Source organism: Camponotus floridanus, unplaced genomic scaffold, assembly GCF_003227725.1.
Source record: "Camponotus floridanus strain SB8 unplaced genomic scaffold, Cflo_v7.5 scaffold6, whole genome shotgun sequence".
Lineage (NCBI taxonomy): Eukaryota > Metazoa > Arthropoda > Insecta > Hymenoptera > Formicidae > Camponotus > Camponotus floridanus.
Genome location: NW_020229769.1, coordinates 3,206,070 through 3,228,254, shown reverse-complemented (window position 1 = coordinate 3,228,254; position 22,185 = coordinate 3,206,070). Strand labels below are relative to the sequence as shown.

Below are 22,185 nucleotides of genomic sequence, written 5' to 3'. Positions count from 1 at the left end.
GTGCATCTGTTTCTTTTTCGTTCTCTTATCAGCAACTGAACGTCCGTTATATTTTCTTTTTTTTTTTTTCCACGAAGCTTTCAAAACATGCGAATCCTCGGCAATCGCGGCGAGCTTCGAAGCACGAAGGTGTATCGGCTATGAGCTTTCGATTCCGATTACTGTGGCAAACGATCCAGACAGAATTTTCAAGAAATTCTCGAGTGTATAAGAGACATACACGATGTACATGTAAATAAGTGCAAAGTAAACAACATACGCGAGCAATTTGACGGCACGGCGTTTTCTAAACAGGGATCGAAGTCGATGTAATCTCGACGACGAGTCGAGCTGACAAGAGCACGTGGTGTTATCATCGATTCGTGATCTCGAAACGATCGAAGATTGAAGCTTTCGAACGCTTGATTGGCAATATTTATATTTTTTTTTTCCTCGCTTAAACGAGACACGAGGGATGGCGGATTATCAGCTGTTCGATTTGACAGTTTGACGACGTTTGGTCCCTGCTTCGAACCATGTGCAATTAAGATAAAGCAATCGATTTACTAGCCAGGAATTCCGATCGGGAGTATCGTATGATGTCTGTGCGCGGAATACGAATCTGAAGAAGATGTGTCGTACAATTTTATTGTGTAATCAGCATTTTTAATCCGCAATTATATTCAATACTATTTACGCTATCAGCGATTACGTTATAAAGTCGTTACTCGGTAATAAAGCAAGCTGTATTCCCTTACATGTGCAAGCTGCATAAATCATTGCGTACGTCATTCGGTTTCAGATGATTTTAGAATATTATAGATTTCTAATGTCGCAGCGTGTGTATGTAAATCTCGTCAAGATCGATCGTCTTGGTGCCGCCAAGTTATAATGTCAAGGTAAGTCCGACAATTTCTTCACATATTTATAAGCGCGTAATTTTGTAAAACATTTTGCCGACAGTTATAATCACTAGAAAAACAGATACGCATATCGTCGGAAATTTAAATTGCGATAATAAAACTCGACTCGAAGACGCATCAATAATTTTATTCATATTTAATTAACATTTATAAACAAAGAGAAGTTAGATTTTCCAATAGAAATCGAAGTTATCGAGCAACGATATAGCGAAATAAAAACGCCGCATAGTACGAGAAATATAATTACGTGGGGTTGGCTCGCGATCAACCCTAATGATCTCCCCCGGAGACTCGGCGACGCCGTCAGATGTCATCCGGGCATTTTCGCGAGTCGGGATCGCGAGGGATCGCGAGGGTGAATCGTCGCGGTCGGCCGGCCAGTCGCGGGATCGATCGACGTTCCCCTCCTCCCTCGCCGCCGGCGCGCCAGCGGCGACATCGCGTTGCGACGCGACGCGCGGTCGCGGCGGCGGCGGTGGCGTCGTCGGGCGGGGCGAGAGGTCGCTGCGATCGTCGGCCGATTCCCCCAGTCGTCGCCAGTACGCGTCCAGCTCGGTGTCCTTAGGAGAGTGCGGTTCTTTCGCGGAGCACGAAACTACGCCGGGTCCGCGTATCTCCCTCCCCTCGAGATTCGAAGCGACGAGCCGTTTACTCTCGGGCTCGGGGAGCACGAGGCGCCTGGGTCCTTCGTCTCGTTCTCCGTGAATTTTTTTTACGCGGCTAACTTCGCGCGGCATCATCGCCGCGAAGCCGGCTGTCATCCCGACGTTCCTCGCGATCGGTGGTCGTGTTCGTGACGTAGTCTCGACGGGCTTCCGGCGCGGCGCCCCTCGTTTTCGGAAGCGACGAGAAACCATCGTCGGAGGGAGAGCGAGAGACGCGATAACGGACCGTAATCTGTCGTTCGCGCGCACGCAAGCGAGCAAGCACGACGTACGCACGCACGCACGCAAGCTCCCTCGTTCGCTCGCTCTCTCCTCTCTCTCTCTCTCTCTCTCTCTCTCTCTCTCTCGCGTCGTGCGTGCCCGTTGTCATCGCCTAACCGGAACGAGAGCCTCTCGCGCGCGGATCGAGCCTCGCCTAACTGCTCCTCCTCCCGGATCCCCCGGCTGAATCGAGCGGATGGACCGTTCTCCTGCCGGAAACCGCTCTCCCGGAATATCGATCAAATAGACTGAACCGAGTGAACAACTATCGCGACAGGAGCCGGGGACGGAGAAGACCAGGAGACTCGGATAATCGGATAGGAAAGGAAAGAGAGAGAGAGGGAGAAAGAGTGACGGAGAGGATCTCAACGTCAGCCAGGATACGCGAGAAAGGTACGTAAATGTCCACGTTTGATCTCTATCGATGAAAATTGCCGGGGAGAGTTCGTAGTTTCGTTTGTGTGCGAGCGTCCGCAGTAACACCATCGAGAGCTACCCCTGGCCGCGGACTTTTCCAAGAGCGAGAGCGAGAGAGAGAGAGAGAGAGAGAGAGAGAGAGAGAGAGAGAGAGAGAGAGAGAGAGAGAGAGAGAGAGAGAGAGAGACGGAGAGAATAGACTGGGAGGGAGGAGAGAGACGGAGAGAGACAGAGAGGGCGGGGGTTCTTTCGGAATACGCGCGACTGCTCTACGCCGACGCTCGATTTACCCGTTGACTGCTACGATCCTGTTCCCGGGGTAGTAAAAACGTAAGGGTGCTCTTCAGAAACTGCGATATGTTCTCGTTTTTACGGTAAGAGTTCGATAAGGAAAATACAGAGGAGCAGTCGACGAATTAATCGAGAATTATTTATATGGCTTTATTTCTATTTGTCTATATCGCACGTTTAGTAGTTAATTTATTTATTCTCGCGTTTTCATTATTTATTGAATTGTGATAAATATAATAGTAGATATATATAATTATTTAAACTTTTGCTTTTCCTTCCAATTATTTTAGCATCCATATTTAAGTGGTCTCTCTGTTTTGAAACTTTTATATAAGAAAGATAAAAAAAAGATAAAATAAAAGATAAAAAAGGTAAAATTTATAAGAAAATAAAAAAGATAGAATTTATTCCCATTTTTAAAAACGCACTATTTAATGTGATTTAATAAAAATTTGAATTAAGTAATTCAACTTTTGTATCTTAAAGGATATTCTAGAAAGAAGGAAAGAGAAAAAGAGACAGAGAGAGAGAGAGAGAGGAAGTGATCGATTTTAAGTTTCAATCTTGAAGGACTCACTATTGTAGTATCTTCAGAATTAATTAAGAAAGCAATTAAGTAATTTTTCGAGATAATTACATTCTTTTTTAAATCTAAAGAAAAAATCCCTTGTGAATATTATACTACTTGTTGTTGATTCGTGTGTAACGTAGTTATCGTATCTTTTGCGGTCATGTCTACGAAAGATATCGGTGAAAACCGGAGTATAAAATGTAAGGGTAAACATTTTAACAATTTCGCTTTATGATTCATTTAAGCTCTTCGTGATGCGCAGAATATATTAGCGAGCGACACGATACGTCGCTCATGATATACAATAAAATTGTAATATATATATTTTGTGTGTGTGTTTATATATATATATATGTATATATATATATATATATATATATATAAGTTAATGTGTTTTCGTCAAAAAATCACGGGATATTTTAGTCTCCGGGCATATAAAAAGAAAATATAATTCCTCGATAACGCAACAATTCTCATAAAATGTATTTTAATCTTCCTTAACAACGTGAGACGCAAAGCGTCTGGTTTTATTTTTTTAATGGTTTTAAATTCCGGATATCTGGCCGGGATACATATGTATATATACAGATCGCGTGATCATATATAAATAGAGAGAAAGAGATTTCATATCACTGTTATATTAACCATTCAAAGAGGGAGAGAGAAAGGTACAGAAAAAAAAAAAAAAAAAATATATATATATATATATATATATATATATATATATAAGTTGCATAGAAGTGTGCTTTCTCACTTTCTAATGATTAAGTGCAGAGAAAAAAAATTTCAAATGTGCATTGATTACTTATGACATTGAATAATCAACATTTCACTTTTATATCACAAATAACATGTAACATATTTTACTGTAATGTTGATTAATTATTAAAAGATTCAATTTTGTAGATTTCTCAAAATGGATGCGTTGATGCGAGGGCTGTTAATTATTCAGATATGTGAAGACACGTAGAAAGTTCCCATTGTGTTTGGAATTAAACGCGACTTATGCAATACATATTTGAATCCTTTCTCTTCTGTCATCTTATGCACTAGTGTCTGATTGAAAGCCACGCTGATAATAAAATCATCATCGTTAAAAGGAGAAACCGTTATTGTATCCTTTGATAGCGACTGTGTTTCGTTATTTTAGATTAAAGACTAAACAATGATAGTCTCGAATCTGGAGAAAATAAAAAATATATAGATATTATTAATTTTTATTAGCTTGCTGCGGGTCAATGTTAGGAGTCCCGCATATCGTAAGAGGTTTTTTTCTGTCACACGTTAATTACGCGAGTAGTAGAACGTGGGAGAGAGGTCGGAGGTGAAACCGGAGAGAACCCGATAAATCGAAGATCGATTACGATCGACTTCCGCGCTTATTTTTCTTTTCGCTCACGCGTTTTACGTCTGTCGGATGCATTTTAGTCTTACTATGCCGACGAGATGGTATTTTATGAAGCGCGACGCGTATCGCTTCCATTATATCAGGTCGTTGCATTTTATTGATCGTACGCTCGTGTGTTTCCATGTAATGCCGTGCTCGCGAAGATGTATATGCATGCAATCCGACAAACGAATAAGCCACGGACATTCCCGTCGTGCTGAGATTTCCGCTAGGTAAAAATTCACTTACCGAAACCATTTCGATGAGTTTCGATTTACGATGATACGCTTCCGAACTCGGAAAGTCAACGTATAAGGTTGTTGTGAAAATTGGAGACTTCAAACTGATACTTTCAAGCCTTGATATCAGATAAATAAAGATATATTGCATTAAATTAATTCATTCTTGATTCTGATATCGATAAAACTGAGGTATTTTAATATCTATTTTCCTTGCATATTTATTACATTAGTAATAAATTATAGTCGTAATTATGCAGTAAAGGATATTTTTGATATTTCGTTTTATCGAATTATTTCGTCGAAATTAATAAGAAGTTATATTAGTTATATTAAAAAATTATTTATCATGTAAAATTTATGATTTTAGCTTATTAGTATTAAGATCGGCATGTGAGATATCCAAGTTTTTATAATATTGTTTCGATGCTTTGAAATTTAATTTGTTTTTACTAAACTATCGCGTAATTGCCTGCAGATTTTAATTGCATTTAAATTGAGAATCTAATTTAGCATTGCTATCTTTTCATAAAACTCCGTTTAAGTTAGGTTTGTTCTCGGTAACTGGGAAACGAGAGAGAAACTTGGATTGAGTTTTCTTAAATAGCTCATCAAGACCCGCAATTTGACTTCTGTTTTATCATAATGTCGCCTTTCCACTCGGCGACACTTCTCTCTATGAACTGCATTAAACTAGGCTGACTAAACCGTAAAGCTACTTCACTATCACGTCTAATCAAACGACAAGTGTTCTACTAGTCAATTACGAGATAAAAGTTTGCACGTGGAATCTTTCTCTTTGTATTTCTAATTTTTTTAAATTTATTCAATTCGTCAAGAATACTTTGACATATTTTTGACATCTGTCATTTTTACTTAATATCATGAGGGGAAGTTTTAAATCGCACTAAACGAAATTATATGAGAGATGTTCCGATCTAATAAAATTATTATCCGGTTAGAATTAATAACGAGACACAACAAACGACGTTATCAGTAAACAATTGGTCGAGAGAGGAATATCAAACATGGGCAATCTGCCAAATCTGGGTTGTATACTCATTGTTGGAAGAGCGAAAACTTGAGTATCGTCCTCTTCTTTGTACTCGATGTACGCGTTCAATGAGGCGAAGATTGGTTAAACAACGCCGATATCGGCAATCTAATCCAGAGATTACTCGGTTGTACGTAATCGATTATTCCAACGCGACAACGATGAACCGATTCCTCATAAGATGTAATACAGCATCAAAGATGTCAAAATGTGAATCGTGTGTAACAATGCAATATGCAATTAACTGTCATTTTTTGGTTTAATTTTGAGCAATGAAAGAAAATATTTGGAAAATATGATCTAACACTTGGATCAAAATTTCGAATAAATTTTTATATTAAAGTCTTTTTTTATTTTATTGAAAATTTCTACATTAGAGTCTTGATTTGACTGAAAATTTGCACGGAGCTTTCTTTCTGCCTTTAATGAAGAGCCATGATATATTTTAAAGCCTGGGGGACAATATGTTATCGAATTTATATCAGTATTTTATTTAAAAAATGTAAAATCACTCCTTACGAAAAAATTTATTTTTTCAACTAGTTTTCATGTTAAATAACTTTAAAAATGTGTCTAGAATAGATCATGAAAAGGCTATTGATTTTTGCATTCATTTTCTTTATGACATATAATGATGAAAATTTTAAATAAACAAGTAGACGGCATCTTCTGCACCTTCATTCCAAAATATTTAATCGAAAATCCAACCTAAATTTTTATATACCTTTGTATGTATCTATATATCACATTTGTAATAATATGCATTATCAAAATATTTACAAAATCAGAATAAATATAGATTAGATTAGATTGGATTAGCTCAGTATTTTTTAGGAACAAGGCGTGCCATTTATGCGTTTACTTTTTAGATGTAATACTAAATAATTACCAGTTCATCGATTTTTCTAACATAATGTCTAAATGCAGAGTAGGATGAAATCGATAGTTTCTTCGAGTTTAAAATATCGTAACTCTTAATTGTCAGAAGAAAGCTTCATGCAAACTTTGAGCCAAATCGGAATGAAGAGCGCCTAATATAGAAATTTACTAAATTATAATATTATAATAGTGTTTTCTTTTATATATTATAAATTTTATTTTAAATTTTATTTTATTTAATTAAATTTGATTTTACTTTATTTTATTAAATTTTATTTTATTTTATTTTATTAAATTTTATTTTATTTAAAAAATTATATTATAAATATATTATATATTATATATATATGTGTGTATATATATATATATATATATATATATATATTATAAATTATTATATTATTATATTATATTATTATATTTGTATTATAAATAGTGTTTTGTTTCTCGTGCAGAAAATGATATATGTGGTTTACGCGATTTAACTAGATGATTCCTTTCTGTTTTCAGGCGCAGCTGAGTCGCGCGGTTAAATCGACGCAAGTGTGGCGGTGGTTAGGGTTGCATACGGGTGGCTGCGGTCGCCCAGGTAGTTAGGGGACTACTCGGTGCCGGTTGCCGCCTCGGTAAGGTTGCCATCGGTGACGACGAAGACGAAGAAGACGACGAAGACGAGGACGAGGAGGAGGACGGCGGTCGTGGTGGCGGAGGAGGAGGAGGAGGCGGTGGCGGAGGAGACGGTGCCGGTGAAGGAAGCAGTGCCGGTGAAGATAGTAGTGTTAGTGGTGTTGGCGGTGGCCAAAGTGTTTACGGTGTTTGTTGTGTCGGCTGCTGTGGTGACGACGGCCGCGGGTGCGAAGTGCGACGAAGAGGACGAGATTAACGAGGAGGCAAGTAGGAGGAGGAGGGGGAGTAGTTGCGCCAGGAGATCGTCTCATCTTCCTCGGGGCGACCCGGCCGCTATCCGGCCGCGCTGTTTGGCAGCAGCAGGTGATACAGCAAGTGCGTGAGGGTGGCATTTGTGAAGGCAACGTGTAGCAAGATGGGCTGTGCCATGTCCGCGGAAGAGCGGGCCGCTCTGGCTCGCAGCAAGCAGATCGAGAAGAATCTCAAGGAGGATGGCATCCAAGCGGCCAAGGATATCAAGCTCCTGCTGCTTGGTACGTATGTCTCTGATTCCTGAAATATATATATTATTCCGTTTACTCTGATTTCCGAAATATATATATGTACCGAGAAAGTATACGCGCAAGGTGTGCTCGTTCAAGTTTTAGGACAGGACAATATTTGACATTCTCGCTCGATATAGAAAAGAAATGATTCAATGTAACGTTAGAGAACGGAATTACATAAGTCAGATTGTTTTATTGTTATTGTCTGAGCCTGATTTCTCTTATCTATTACAACTATTTCTATTCATATTTCTCAATTGAATTAGGATGCAATTGAATGATTCCGAATTTTTTAATATTTTATCAAGTGTTTTTTTGTTTATTAAATTTTTATACATTACTGTTGTATGTTATTGAATTTAATATTAAATTTATATTATTCATTATATATTTAATATAAAAGTGCTGAATTGGTACACAGCATCTATAATAATAGCTAAAATGAGCAAAAGAGTTATAACACCTCAATTGTGAAATGTCGATATAAAAAATATAATGAATAAAAGAAATATAATGTCTGACTTGGAAAATAATAAATTATAATAATTTTCTTGTAGCAAAAAATATTACAAAATATATAAAATATATATATAAAACATATATATAAAATTATATATTAAAATATTACACATTCTCTCACTTAATTACCATGCTTAAAATTAACTATTATTAAGTTCGAAATTTTTTTATAAGTTATTAATTTATTTCAATTTTATATAGAATCATTTCTTTTCTACATTGAATAAAAACAAAAAAGTGGCAAAACGCAACAAAATAATGCAATGTTCTTGGTTGGAAAAAAAATTATATAGTTTTAAGAGCGTCTTTGAAACGTGGGAAAAATAAGTTTTATGTCAAGGCGTGTAAATATTGGCCTGGAAATTATCTTCCGGAAATAGTTTGATACAACTTGACGACCGGCCGTGATTATATCGATAATGTCGCGACGTCGTATCTATACCTTTTTTCTCGCGCGTTAGATATTTCATAAGCCATGGCGGATTTATGATTGTTCGAAGGAGTTGCGCACCACGTGCGCTTTTAGTCTTTATTGATTTACCTGATTTTCTAGATTGCAGGCCAATTATATCAAAAGTCGATTGTTGCAAAAAATTGATCGAAAATTTGCAATTCGTTTTCAATTATCCTCAATACAATACCGGAGCGAAGATCGATGATGTTTCTCTGAAAAAACTGTGATGGAAGATATTAATTTTTCAAAATTCGATTCGACACATATTGCGTATAATTATATCTAATTAAATTAGAGATGTGCACATATATACGGACTCTTTATTAAGCGCACGCGATGAAGTAGTAAATGTCAAGTCTCACAGCAGCTTGTCCGGAACGAGAGGTTAAAGAAGATTCCACGCTTTCGTTCTCGCGAATTGAGAGACAGCTTTTTAAATTGACGGGCGCGCAGGAAATTGAACGCGCAAAACCGGAAGAATGGCGCAACAAGCATGTTCCTCCTTATTGCGGAAGGGTAATGCCCGATCGCTCATCCGACGTCAGTCGGATGACAGTTCTTTCAATCCATGCCGCAGCATTTCGATCCGCATAATTGCGTCGACATCGGCTCATTTGACGTCATTGCTTTGTAACGATGACGTTAGCGTTTCGAGATGACAGCGCGTCTCATTATTTGCAATCGGGAATTTGGCTGTCGGATTAGAGGGAACTTACAGATTTATCATCGAAATATGATATCTGACCAAAAATATTTTGATCGATAATGAACTTTACAATCGCTGATAGACAGAGATGGGAGAATAATATCAGACATTTAGATCTTCCTTTTCCACAGGTCTCTAACTTTCGTGATATCTATCGGCGACTTGATGAAGAATGTCAGGGAACCTGATATTTACCGAGACACATACTGCTGCCACATGTTTCCCTCGGGTTACAGGGGGAGGGAGGAGGGGGAAAGGGTTGAGAGTTATGAAATTTTTAGTCGACAGGAAAAGTCTATCGTCAGATTTTTTTCATGCTGAAGACGGAGAATTTAAGAGAATAATTTAAGATTGCGATTTCAACGCGTTTTTTTTATCGTCGATCGAGTCGTTTTCCGCATCACAGCTGTATCATACAGGATATATACGTATGTGTATAAAAATAGAACATCCAATTGATTCTCTTAATGGTAATATTTCAAGAAAATATTTCAGACGTAATCTGAATGTACGTGCTTGGATGGTATTGGAATTATTTATAACAATTTTTTATCTCGTCAAAAATTATCGCGAATAATGGCAAAAGCGTAAGAATTTTTCAAAAATTTGTTTCGTCGATATTTCAAGTCGGCAAGATTTTCGGAATCGATTAGATTATTTTATAAATTCTTTTATAATGAGATTAATTAGTTATGTTGATATTTGTTCCCTTGATTGTCGTATATTTAAAATGAATCTTCACGTGTCGATTTCGTGTTTTATCGCGCTTTTTGTCAATAATATCCGATATTAATGAGACGAATGTTGTGTCAGCAAATTTCTTTCGCAGATGTGATAATTGCTCTCGTCATTAAATTTGCATTATATTTTATTGATATTGTTGTGCGCTAATTGTGCTCCTGATTTCATCGAAGTCTTAATGAGAAATTCTTCGTCGACCTCGTGCTATAATTAAAAGCAAAATCAGTGCGGGGGCGGTATAAAATGCATCGCGGCATATTGTCTCCGCTTATCCGTCTGCATACTAATTGCTTCGCATATTTTCAATTTACTTTCTCGCCTTTCATCATTCCCGGTTTCGTCCTGAGACATTCTCTGGTATCCCAAAAATAGTTATTGATTTTAATTTTCATCCGATTTTCCTGAAGATCGATTTGCATCGCGAATTATAACATGTATATTACATAATATGTAACTTATATTTATAATATCCAATTTTACTTTAATTAATATCGCATTATCCAATATCAATTATTATGTCAAATTATGATTTAAATTAATATGTGAGAAAAGTAAAATCGTTTTGAGATTGAATAAAAAATAAGATTTTATTACTTAATTATTACAAAAAGAAACATGGTTTACCAGAAGCTTAAGGTTTTTAACGACACATTATATTCGCCTGTTTGGAGAATACAATAGATTCTAAAAATTGCAAGTCCGGATTAAAGTTTGGAACCGTGAAAGATACGTTTTCCAGCGAAATGTGGGTCCTGTTTATTGGTATAACAAGTGACGTCATTCGCCGGTGGAACGTGCGTATGTATGCATGTACGTGCGCAAATTGGCTGCGAGTATTTTCATCCGATTAATGGTGCCTTGGCTGCGAAATATAAATGCATGTTGCGCAATTTCAAGGCGATGCAAGGGTGCTTTATGGTATTAAATGTCAGCAACTGAGACGTCTTTGTCGCGACTTTGTAGCGTGTCGGAATATAAAACATTAAAACGAACGAGAAACCAATCTTTTTTTACTTCGATCTTAAATCAAGTAGAAAAAAAATAATTCTTGCTTCCTTATTTTTCTTATTCCTTATTTTAATAGTTTTATTTATATCGAGTGTAAGCGAGTTAACTTGTGTAAATGACAAGATATTGCTACAAAGATTATAAAATTTTATGATTAATTATGACAGAATTTAAGCAGATATTTATATGTGTATGTATATATAAATATTATATATAAATATTTATGTATAAGGAATTTATATATATAAAATAACAAGAAAGATATTAAAAATACAAAAATAATAAAACACATACACATACATATATATATATTCTTTTATTTTTGTTTTATTAAATAACGTATTAATCGTATTTCATCTATTAAACGATCTATTCTTTCAGAAGTTTTATATAAGCTTCTATAAGCATAGTCAAATATACCTTGTGTATTTAAGAATAGCATTGATTACATATTGTGAATGCGTATATCAATGTAAAATGAAATAAATGGCAAAGGGTGCGGTATATTTGCACAAGTCGATCGAAATGCTTGAAAGAAGGGAGTATAGTAAAATATGATTCACTACATTTCGTAAAACGTAACAAGGACGAGATATCTTTCAGCGTAATAAACATTACATTCAATATTTTTCAATTGTATTACAATCATTATTTTATCTTTCAAGTATTATAATATATAGAATTATAATATGTAGAATCTATTAATTAATATGTAGAATCTATTCCAATTTATGCTATTTTAATTTTTAAGTATCTTGTTTATTTTTGAAGTATCTTTTTAAATATTTCTTTTCTCTAAGACTGAGCTGTTATTTAAAACATAGGGCTTAATTATGAGATATCTTTGTTTCATGTCAGAGAATCAGATGACTTCCTATGTAGTAAATTTATAGTTTAAATGACTCAATATTAGTAATAATTAGCTGACGCATAAAAATAACGTTTAGACAAAGGAGGGAAAATTATTTTATAAAAGTAACACATTAGCGTTTCTTTCTTTTTTTTCGAAAAGTAACTTATTATTATTTTATATAAGTTACTGATAAAAATATCTAAAAATCTAAAAAAATAATTCGATAGCCTTATAATTTTTTAATATTAACAAAAGCATATCGATATTGATATAAAATGTATAAGAATATTATAATAATTTTTTGAATCTTATTCATTTTTGGGACTATATAAAATGAGAACAAAGTATCTGAATACCTTTTTCCAACTTTCTTTTTAATTATTCGGAAAAAAATATATATATTTGAAATAGATAAGATTTAAAATTATTATAAAAATATTATGTATAAAAAATTACTCTAAAATTATTATATATTTTATATAAATATCATTATTATCATTAATGTCGCTTTTAAAAATATCGAAAATAGATTCGTAGATTTGTAGATTTGAAAAGTGATTTTTAAAAAATTTGTTTGGCATCTAAAATATATATTAATTCTACATAAAATTACTCTATTCTTTACAAACAATTTCTATTGCCGTTATCGCGTTATAATAAACGAAAAAACATAATTTTAATGATAATGTCGCTATAAATAACTCCAATTATTTTTCAACCTTGCATTTAAAAGAGAGGTTCATTGAATGAAAAAGTTATAATTTAAAAAATATTACACTTAATAATATTCAATAGAAATTGACAAAATTTCTCACATTTTATATATTATTCATTTTCCTTAATTTAAAATAGATAAGATTGTCTGTTTTAAGTTTTCTTATTTGTTTTAAATTATGCTCATGTGTGTACATAAGCTACATATCAATAGTTTCAAAATTTGACAGAACAGTATAGTGTAAAATAGATTTTAAATTTTATGACACTAGTAAATATAATTTGGTTCTGATTATGAGTACACATTTCATCCGGAAGTATACGCTATAGCATGTACAGAGTAAGTTCGATAGAATATAACTAGAGTTATCGGGAGAGTTAGAGTTTAACAGGACTTACTAGACTTTGAGATACAATCGGTCTATCGAGAGTAAACAGTTTTGGAACTCCGATCGATGAATCCATCCCGATAAACTCTATACAATTTTTTTAACTCGTTTATAGTTTTATTCGATGCTTTTACCCCCTCGAGAAAGGTGCGACGAGAGGATCATCATCGTTGTCTCGAGATGATGACTCCTTTCTTCCCGGTCGCCGTCTGTAGAGTGCTCACTCGAGATCTCACGTGTATTCAGTCGATACTAAACGATTCTAGTCGTGAGTAGCTATTATAGATGCTTACTTACACTGGAAGTGCTTTTAAAAATGTAAGGGCGGAGGCTTGTGATTAGCAAGAAAAATGGGTTCCGTTGATGTATTCGGTTAAATAGAGCGGCATAAATTTCGCGATGATTCGCGATTCGTGCTGTTTTAACCCTCGATTCGATTTTCGCGATGTATCGAAAATCGTCTTTTTTCTGATAATTATTAATATTCTATAAACTAATAGTAGTATAAATTATGTAGATTAATTATAATTTTATAATAAAGTATAAATCATATAAATATTAATTCTAATTTTATAATAAAATTATATCTACATGATTTATACTACTATTAGTTTATAAAATAATCCCCTATTATATGAAAATATATTATATCAAAATTATTACTGAATTTAATATATCTGAGGAATTTCTCTTTGACGATAATTTGATGGATAGAATTTATTTATCGCCACTTTTCGATAGAAAATATCTTTGTAAAGTTCTATAATCGCAAGTTGTTGAGGCAGAATCAATCTGAAATTAAACAGAACACAAGGACGCTTATCTTTCCTTTGTTCGTTGCGCAAAGTGTATTTTGCAACGTAATTCGATGATACGTAATCGCGAGATTGACCGCCTTCAATTAACGTTTCTCTTTCTGTTTTTCAGGAGCGGGCGAGTCCGGCAAGAGTACTATCGTGAAACAAATGAAGTGAGTATAATCACTTTAGCGCTTTACACTACATGCACATTAATTATCATTTCGAAGGGAGGAATTCTATTATTGAAACGAGATTACATTCTGTTGTTTGTTCCGCAACGTGTATCAATTGCTCCTAATTACCAATTAAAATAATTAATCCTAAAAGTTAATTATGCAACAATTTTTAAGTTACTCTTGAATCTTTAAATTAAAATTTATTACGATTATATTAGAAAATAAAGTTTAAATTTTATGAAAAAATGCGGCATCAAAAATTATTTGAAATTAGAGTTCCTTACGTAATGGTGAGGATGATTCTATTGAGGATGATTCTCACATATTCAGCTCGTAATTAGGAGAACTTTACGTCATTCGACTTCTCAACCGAAAATTTAACGGCTCTTCCGTCTGGAAAATGAGACGATGGGAAGAATGTGACAAGAATGGACCGTGGATACAATAGCACAATGCAGTGTCAAACAAGGCTAGCATCCTTTGATGTTTCGCGACGTCGCGGAAATGCCAATTTGTGAACGCTCATCAGTCAGTTGCACACAGACTAATTACGAGAAATACTTTCCCACGCTTCTTTCCTGATCCTCGACTAGACTGCCAGATTTTCATATTTTAAGGATTCAGCGATTATCTTAATCCTCAACAATCCTAACCATTCTGTGACTTAGATTTTTCATTGCTTAACTTACTGACTATTGTCTTGTGTAGAATTAAAACATATATGTTTACGTCTCTTAATAAAAAAATTTTATATATTATTATTATAATTATATAAATTAAATATAATAATTAAAAATTAGTTATATTAATTAAATATAAATATAATTTATATTATTTTATTATTATCAGCAATTTAATTTCAGTTTTTAGTTTTATTTGTATGAAATGCAATAACCGAATTTAACATTTTAACGAGAAATTCACCCAAGAATAGAAGATAATTTAAATAACACGTATTGATAATACGGAAATGAAATAGATATTTAACCAGATATATTCGGTTTGCTTTCTAAAAGTTAAATAGTTTCAATTATAACGCATACCTATTTGACTTGAAAATCAAATCATTTAAATTATATTATTTTATAGACATCTTTATAGATTTTCCTCGTTTATTTATTTCCTCTTGTTTCTCTTAATTCCTCTTACATTTATCAATCTATGAAAAATTGTAACGATTCAAGTTGTTTTCAAAATCTAATCAAAATTCCATTTAAAATGCACATTGCCTATATATATTTATATGTCTGTGTATAACTGTGTCCATCAATATATATTTGCCAAAACTTTTAATAGGAAGCGTAAGAATTACATAAAAAATTGATTTCATCATATGCAAACTCGATCCTCCTTTATTCGTTACATCTATTATATTTCGCAAAAGCGTTATCAGGATATAATCTTTTGATTAGAAATAAATCCTGGAATATATATTTCAAAGGACTTTTTATGCCGTACGTTATGCACACAATTTCCTCGTGAATTATTGTCGTCGCGACGCAAAGATAAGTAGAATAGCGCGCGTCCATCTCTCGCACGTGCAAACAGATTAATCTTTTCGTGTCCGTGCATCGGCATTATTTCGAGGCAAACTGTTGCCTCGCCTCGGCGAGATCGATACTCTAGGCAGTATAACGATACCGTCACGGCCTTTTGCACATGTTCGAGAACAGCAGCTGTTCCGTGATATGCGCGCTCGTTTGAGATGTTAGCACCACCGCGTGCACTCTCTTGTCTAGATTAACATATTTCCCTCCGATGGAATGAGTCTCTCTCTCTCTCTCTCTTTTCTCTCTCTCTCTCTCTCTCTCTCTCTCTCTCTCTCTCTCTCTCTTCTCTCTCTCTTCTTTTTTTTTTTTTTCTCTCTTCTCTCTCTCTCTCTCTCTCTCTCTCTCTCTCTTTTCCTGTGTCCTGCGCTATGAATGGGCTCCGTTCAAGGGACCCCACGAACAAAGTTACCGCTGTGCATGTTCCGTCGACGAAAAGGAAACTGCGATCGCGAATACGGATGCTCGTTTCATTTCGATAGCACCGATATTTTAATTCCGCGCATGTATTGTTTTTATCTTGGATATTTTCATTATATTTCACGGTGTTTGGAGTTGCCAGAAATGCCTGCGGACGAAAATTTCGCAATCTTCTTATATTTTTATAATATATATTAATTGTATTATAGAAAAAATAGAAAAAAATTGAATATCGTTAATATAATATTGCATCTTTTATTTAAATATGAAATAAAATGTAAGCTATTTATTTAATATTAAATAAAATATATAATATAATTTTATTTAAATATTAAAATATATAGTAGACTCTTTTAATCAGGGTTCTGTAGTTTCATAGTATTTTCAAAATAAGGGTCCTTGTGTACAACTGCATCTCTTGTACATCCTAACTGCATAATTTATCGATACACGTAAATGTAGTAAACAGTGGATACCTGAGGCGAGCGAAGCTCATGAGTTTACATACACCCTTATACCTAGTTTTCCTTCGCGTGCAAGTAGCCATAAATCCGATGATATGTGCGTGCGTACGTAATATGCTCTTTATGCCGTCGTTAATATCGTTACTCTCGAAATAGTAAGGGAAGAGGGACACTACTGCATGTTTCTGTGTCATTTATTAACGTAATAGGCAGTATAATATTCTTTGTTGGGATTAATGCGCCATTAACTGTCATTTTATGCGTGGTCGCTTTGACGGAGCGAGGAGTATCATATTAGAAAAAATGTTACAAATATATATATATATAAATAATATTAACGATTTCAATCATTCAAAGTGTATTTTTATATCTTTCGTACATTTAAAGATAAGAAATGAAATGCGCTACGTTATTGAAAGTATTAAAGTTTTTAAGTGTCTTTATTTTAAAATATAAATATAATGAAGAAAAAAACTATAGTGTGGAAAATTGTTAAAAGAGACAAATGCTCAATAATTAATTAATGTTTTGTTACATTTTTGAAAGTCTTGAATTTTATCGAGTTTAAGTACAACATATATTGCATATAAGAGAATGAAAAAAGATGTTTTATTTTCTAAAAATTATATTGAAGTAAAAATATATTTAACTGAGAGACATGAAAATTTATATCTAATATTGCGCGATTTCATTTATATATGTATTATGCCGCTGACTCTATAACTCACGTATGTTGACTCTGAACATTGTTACGATATGTATGGGCATTCATGTAAGTCACATTAATATACGTACGTAGTGTACATTGCAATTCATACATTTACATATACGATGCACTACGTGACATACATTAATTCGAGCAGTTGCGTACGTGACACGCATATATATTATAGCAAACTGCGCAAATTATTCGCGACAAAGAGTAAGAGAGATTTAAATGGAGTATGGGTTTATTCACTTATTATCTATTAATACAAATATTAATGATGCTCGACGCCACATATTTTGTTCCTTCAGAAAATTATTTTTACTTTCAAGTGCGTGGCATTTTATATTTTTAGAATATGCTGTTTTGAACCTTCTTACTCTCTCTGTTTTAATATATTCAGAAAAAAAATTATAATAAAATTATAATAATATTGTAACAAAAATTACAATAATAATATTTCGTCCGTTTTACATGCTAAAGCGAGTCCGATTCTGCTTTCAGAATTATCCACGAGAGCGGCTTCACGCCGGAAGACTTCAAGCAGTACAAACCCGTCGTATACAGTAACACGATACAATCTCTAGTCGCTATTCTCAGAGCAATGCCTAACCTGGGCATCAGTTTTTCAACCAACGAGCGAGAGGTAATGTATATTTATGCGTTATGTTTTAAAAATAGCGATTTGTTATCGAGAACAAGCTGTGTATAAATTTTAAATTATAATGCACATGGTATCATGTATTCAGAATTATTTCATAATAATATTTGTCAATAATTTTTGAGTCATGTTTTACCGAATTTTAACAATTAAATATAAATCAAACACTTTTGCTTGTTTTATAGTTGGACAAAATTGTATGATAATATAACATTTATATATTTTAATAAACAGTATATAATTTTTTGAAATTTATTTTTATTATCAAAATATAAATTTTTTAATTTGAAAAAAATATCCGTCAGAAAAATTATCAATCATTTAATATGTTGATGCAGTTTATATTTTATTTTAATGCGAGAATCTTATGTTGTTTGTGTATATACCAGTGTATTTGATATATTATTCAATTTCAATGAAATGTCAATTGTAAAATTATGCAAATATGTTACAAGCATATCAGTCGCGCATATCTCGTGTTATTTAAATATTGCATGTGGTTATTTTAATGCGCGAGAAGTATGACATGACATCCAGAATATGGTTCACTGAACGCCGACAGTTATCTAATGAATGGAGCATTTAACGGCGAATCACGATGTGTTGCCTGGTCGATTAATCGTCTAAAGCGATCGTGTAAAGCGATTTGACTTGCCCCAATGCTTGCTTCCAAGATCGCCCGAATAATTATTGACTATTTCTCCTTAATACACAGAACTCTTTATACATACATGCAAATATGCCATTGTATAACGTATTATAAATTATAGTGATGTAATTATATAATAGTGATGTATGATAATATGTGAAAATCACCATAAAATGTGTATTATTTATTATAATTACGAAATGTAATTGTATACCAGGAACGTTGATCTTGCAAAACATCTAATATTGAATTTATGCTAGAGATTTAACTCCAATTATTTCGTAGGGAAATACTTCGACTGGAATTATTATTCTTGTCAAGTAATTAAATTGAAAATATTCAAACAAAGAAGAATCTAAAACGTTTAATGTATTTTAAGTCAAGTAATTATAAATTGAAAATATTCAAACATAGAAGGATGCTAAACCGTTTAATGTATTTTATGTCATTTTACGATATCTTTCTCATATTGTGATGTATTATTATTCGCAAAGCGTAGAATTATTGACACTTTGATAAAGTTTGAGACAAAGCAAATTTTGCTATTCAATATTAGAGGAATATTTCAGATATATAAAAATTCAAAATTTTGTGATGTTACAGACGGACGCAAAAATGGTGTTCGACGTAATACAAAGAATGGAAGACACGGAACCTTTTAGTGAAGAATTATTGGCGGCTATGAAGAGGTTGTGGTCCGACAATGGAGTACAGGAGTGCTTTGGCAGGAGCAACGAGTATCAGTTGAACGACTCCGCGAAATAGTAAGTGAAAACGCGTTTTACTCTATCGAAGGATATGTAAATCTCAAGAATTTCCGACATCGCGAAAACGGCACGAAAAGCCGTTTTTTCTTCACAACTTTTGTTAAAATTGGCAATAAAATTTACAAGTTAAGATACCTTTATAAATTTACAAGTTAAGATAAGCTTACATAAATTTGTTTTACTTAAATCGAAAATTTTGAGGCAAAATAATAAAATTTATACTGCGAAAATTTCGCGTAACAAGTTAATTTTGAATGGATAAATTTTGCATCGGCAATAGTTTGCCCCTGGTTTTGTCACGAAGAAGGTATTCACAGGACTTGAATTTCACTCTTGAGAATTCGCATGTTCAAAAGGATGGAGATGGAAGGAGGAAACATCCTGAACACGAGACCTGTCGTCTCTTCTCTCTTTCTCTCTCTCTCTCTCTCCCTTTTCCTCTCCCTCTCTCCCTCCCTCCCTCTCTCTCTCTCTCTCTCTCTCTCTCTCTCTCTCTCTCTCTCTCTCAGTGCGTTTCGCAGGCATATTTCCGCGCTGCCCCTTCGCTGGATATTGATTTTAGTAGTAGCGCTTGTATCTCGGAGTATAGTACCGTTTTCCAATACTTTCATCAGTTATCTCCATACTAAACATACTTTTTTTTTTACGAAATACCTTGAACGCTTATAATGATGACTGCGAATCTATCTATTTAGATAAAGTCAAATGACGGTACTCAGCGAGTTTATCGCAAATAACGATTTAAGAAAAAAAAAAGAAAGTTTTTTTCCTGATATCGGAGCAAATACAATTATTCTCGTGAAACACAATCACATATATTCCCTATCTATATTCTTTCCTATCAATTTTTCTATAGTGTTAGAGATCGATTAACGCAAAATTAAAAAAAAAAATACAGGCATTAAATTCTGCATTTTAAATTTAATTACACGAAACTCGTAATTGTTTTTTATTTTTCACGATAATAATAATCGCAAAATGAGATAAATCCCTAGAATCACAAACGTCTTTTTACCCCGTTGAAAATTTCCTTGCTGGACATTGAAAGAAATCGAAGCGCTGTACAAACAGATTGATCACGAGAGATTTAATCGCGCGCAATTTTCTCGATATACATATATGTCACGTCATATGGTTACTATTGCGGTGCTGATATTAGCGGTAGATTTTACTGGCGGCATACATGTTTGCCTACTGCATGCAATATATAACCGGTGTATTAAAGCGGCGGTCTTTTTTTTTTTTTCTCTTCAGCTCGCTACGCAGGCTTATTCCGTTTCTGGCGCCGTCCTTTCGTTTTAATGAACCGCACTGCGGTTTCGCACCGGGGTTGCACGATACCGTTATCGCGTACTTATTACCCATGCAAGTACACACACATACACACACATGCATACACATGCACACACATCCTCCCCGCCATCACTTAATATATCATTCATCGAGGGTGGAGACCCGTACTCGTGGTAAAATTGTGTATAAACCGTTGCCTTTTCGATGAAAGCGACGATATTACAATCGAAGTCGTGAAGAAAAAAAAAATAGCGAGTCCAATTTTCAAATATTGTTTACGTCACATGCATTTGCATCAATCAGAAATATGTTTATAGAACAGAGCAACACACGCCTATAACTATACCACCCACGGAATATCTGTATGTATAAGACAGAAATGGCCTCGTTGATATTAATACACGAAATTTTGTTCAAATAAACAGATACTGTTATGAATTCCACGGTAAAATAGCTATTTATGATACGGCAAAACAGCAATTTATGATACACCTTACGACATATATCGAAAGTCTTATATAATACGTTATAATTAATTTTAGAAGAAGTCACGGTTAAAGAATTCTTCTTTATCATTGCAAACATTTCGCGTTGAAAAATATACAAAGTATATTACATTCATATAAAATTACACTCTTGAAATTTTGACAAATTTTTAAATTTGCGGAAAGGGAGGCCTTGCCAATCGAATCTTGTAACTTTTAAAATACTCGGATATTTTGATTAGAAAAAATCAACCGCGAGTCGGTCAAAGAATACATCATTAATACGCTGTGAACCTTTTCAAGTGAAAAATGAACATTCCGTAAAGAGGGACAATTCTCGTGCATGAACAATCCCCAAGAACTTCCATGGAACGCGCACTTTCGAAAGCTAATAAGACTTCATTTCGCGAGGAGACCGGAAGAGGGTAACGCGAATTTCCCGAGGAAGAAGTCGCGAGGGGTGGGCGTCGGGGAGATGCGACAGGTTTGGCGGAAGATCGGGTCGTTCGAAAGGGGGAAAAACCGGATGGGGGGAGAGGGGATGATACGATGGTGGCGGGCTCTGATAGTTGAAATGTATGAGAAGTACGCGCATAGTCAGTCTCTCTCTCTCTCTCTTTCTCTCTCTTTCTCTTTCTCTTATCTCTTTCTTCGAGGTTCACTCCCTCTCCCTCGCTCTCGTCATTATTGATCGCCGATGACGTCACGCCACGCCCGTGTCACGTGGCACACGGCCAAGATGGCCGACCGGGTTCCGGAATACAACATCTTTCCTATTTTCTCCCCATTTTATTCGTTCCTCTCTCGCTCTCTTCATTTTCGTTTTTTCTCCAATCGGAGAAATCTCAACTTTTTCCTTCTCTAAAAAAATGTTATCTGGACTCTCTCGTTCGCCTCGAGTTTGACGTGTCCTAAATCGTCAGATCAGATCCTCGATGGCGGCTCGATGTTCTTCCTCTCTCCCTGGTTTAATCTATCCTTCCATTTCCTGCGCA

At 34.4% G+C, this 22,185-nt stretch overlaps 1 protein-coding gene across 2 annotated transcripts in view; it reads left to right on the top strand.

The window, feature by feature from the left end:
- Nucleotides 1–766: 766 nt before the first annotated feature.
- LOC105253347 (guanine nucleotide-binding protein G(o) subunit alpha) overlaps nucleotides 767–22,185 on the top strand; it is a 29,967-nt gene continuing 8,548 nt past the window's right edge. The window contains exons 1-5 of one of the 2 annotated variants that reach the window (XM_011261322.2): nucleotides 767–878; nucleotides 7,177–7,826; nucleotides 14,150–14,192; nucleotides 17,840–17,981; nucleotides 19,249–19,409. In XM_011261322.2, the coding sequence (XP_011259624.1) occupies nucleotides 7,709–7,826; nucleotides 14,150–14,192; nucleotides 17,840–17,981; nucleotides 19,249–19,409 (464 nt within the window). In that variant the 5' untranslated portion in view covers nucleotides 767–878; nucleotides 7,177–7,708. Of the gene's footprint in view, nucleotides 879–1,419; nucleotides 2,222–7,176; nucleotides 7,827–14,149; nucleotides 14,193–17,839; nucleotides 17,982–19,248; nucleotides 19,410–22,185 lie in introns of those variants that run through there. The other variant, XM_011261321.3, reaches the window with a different exon arrangement.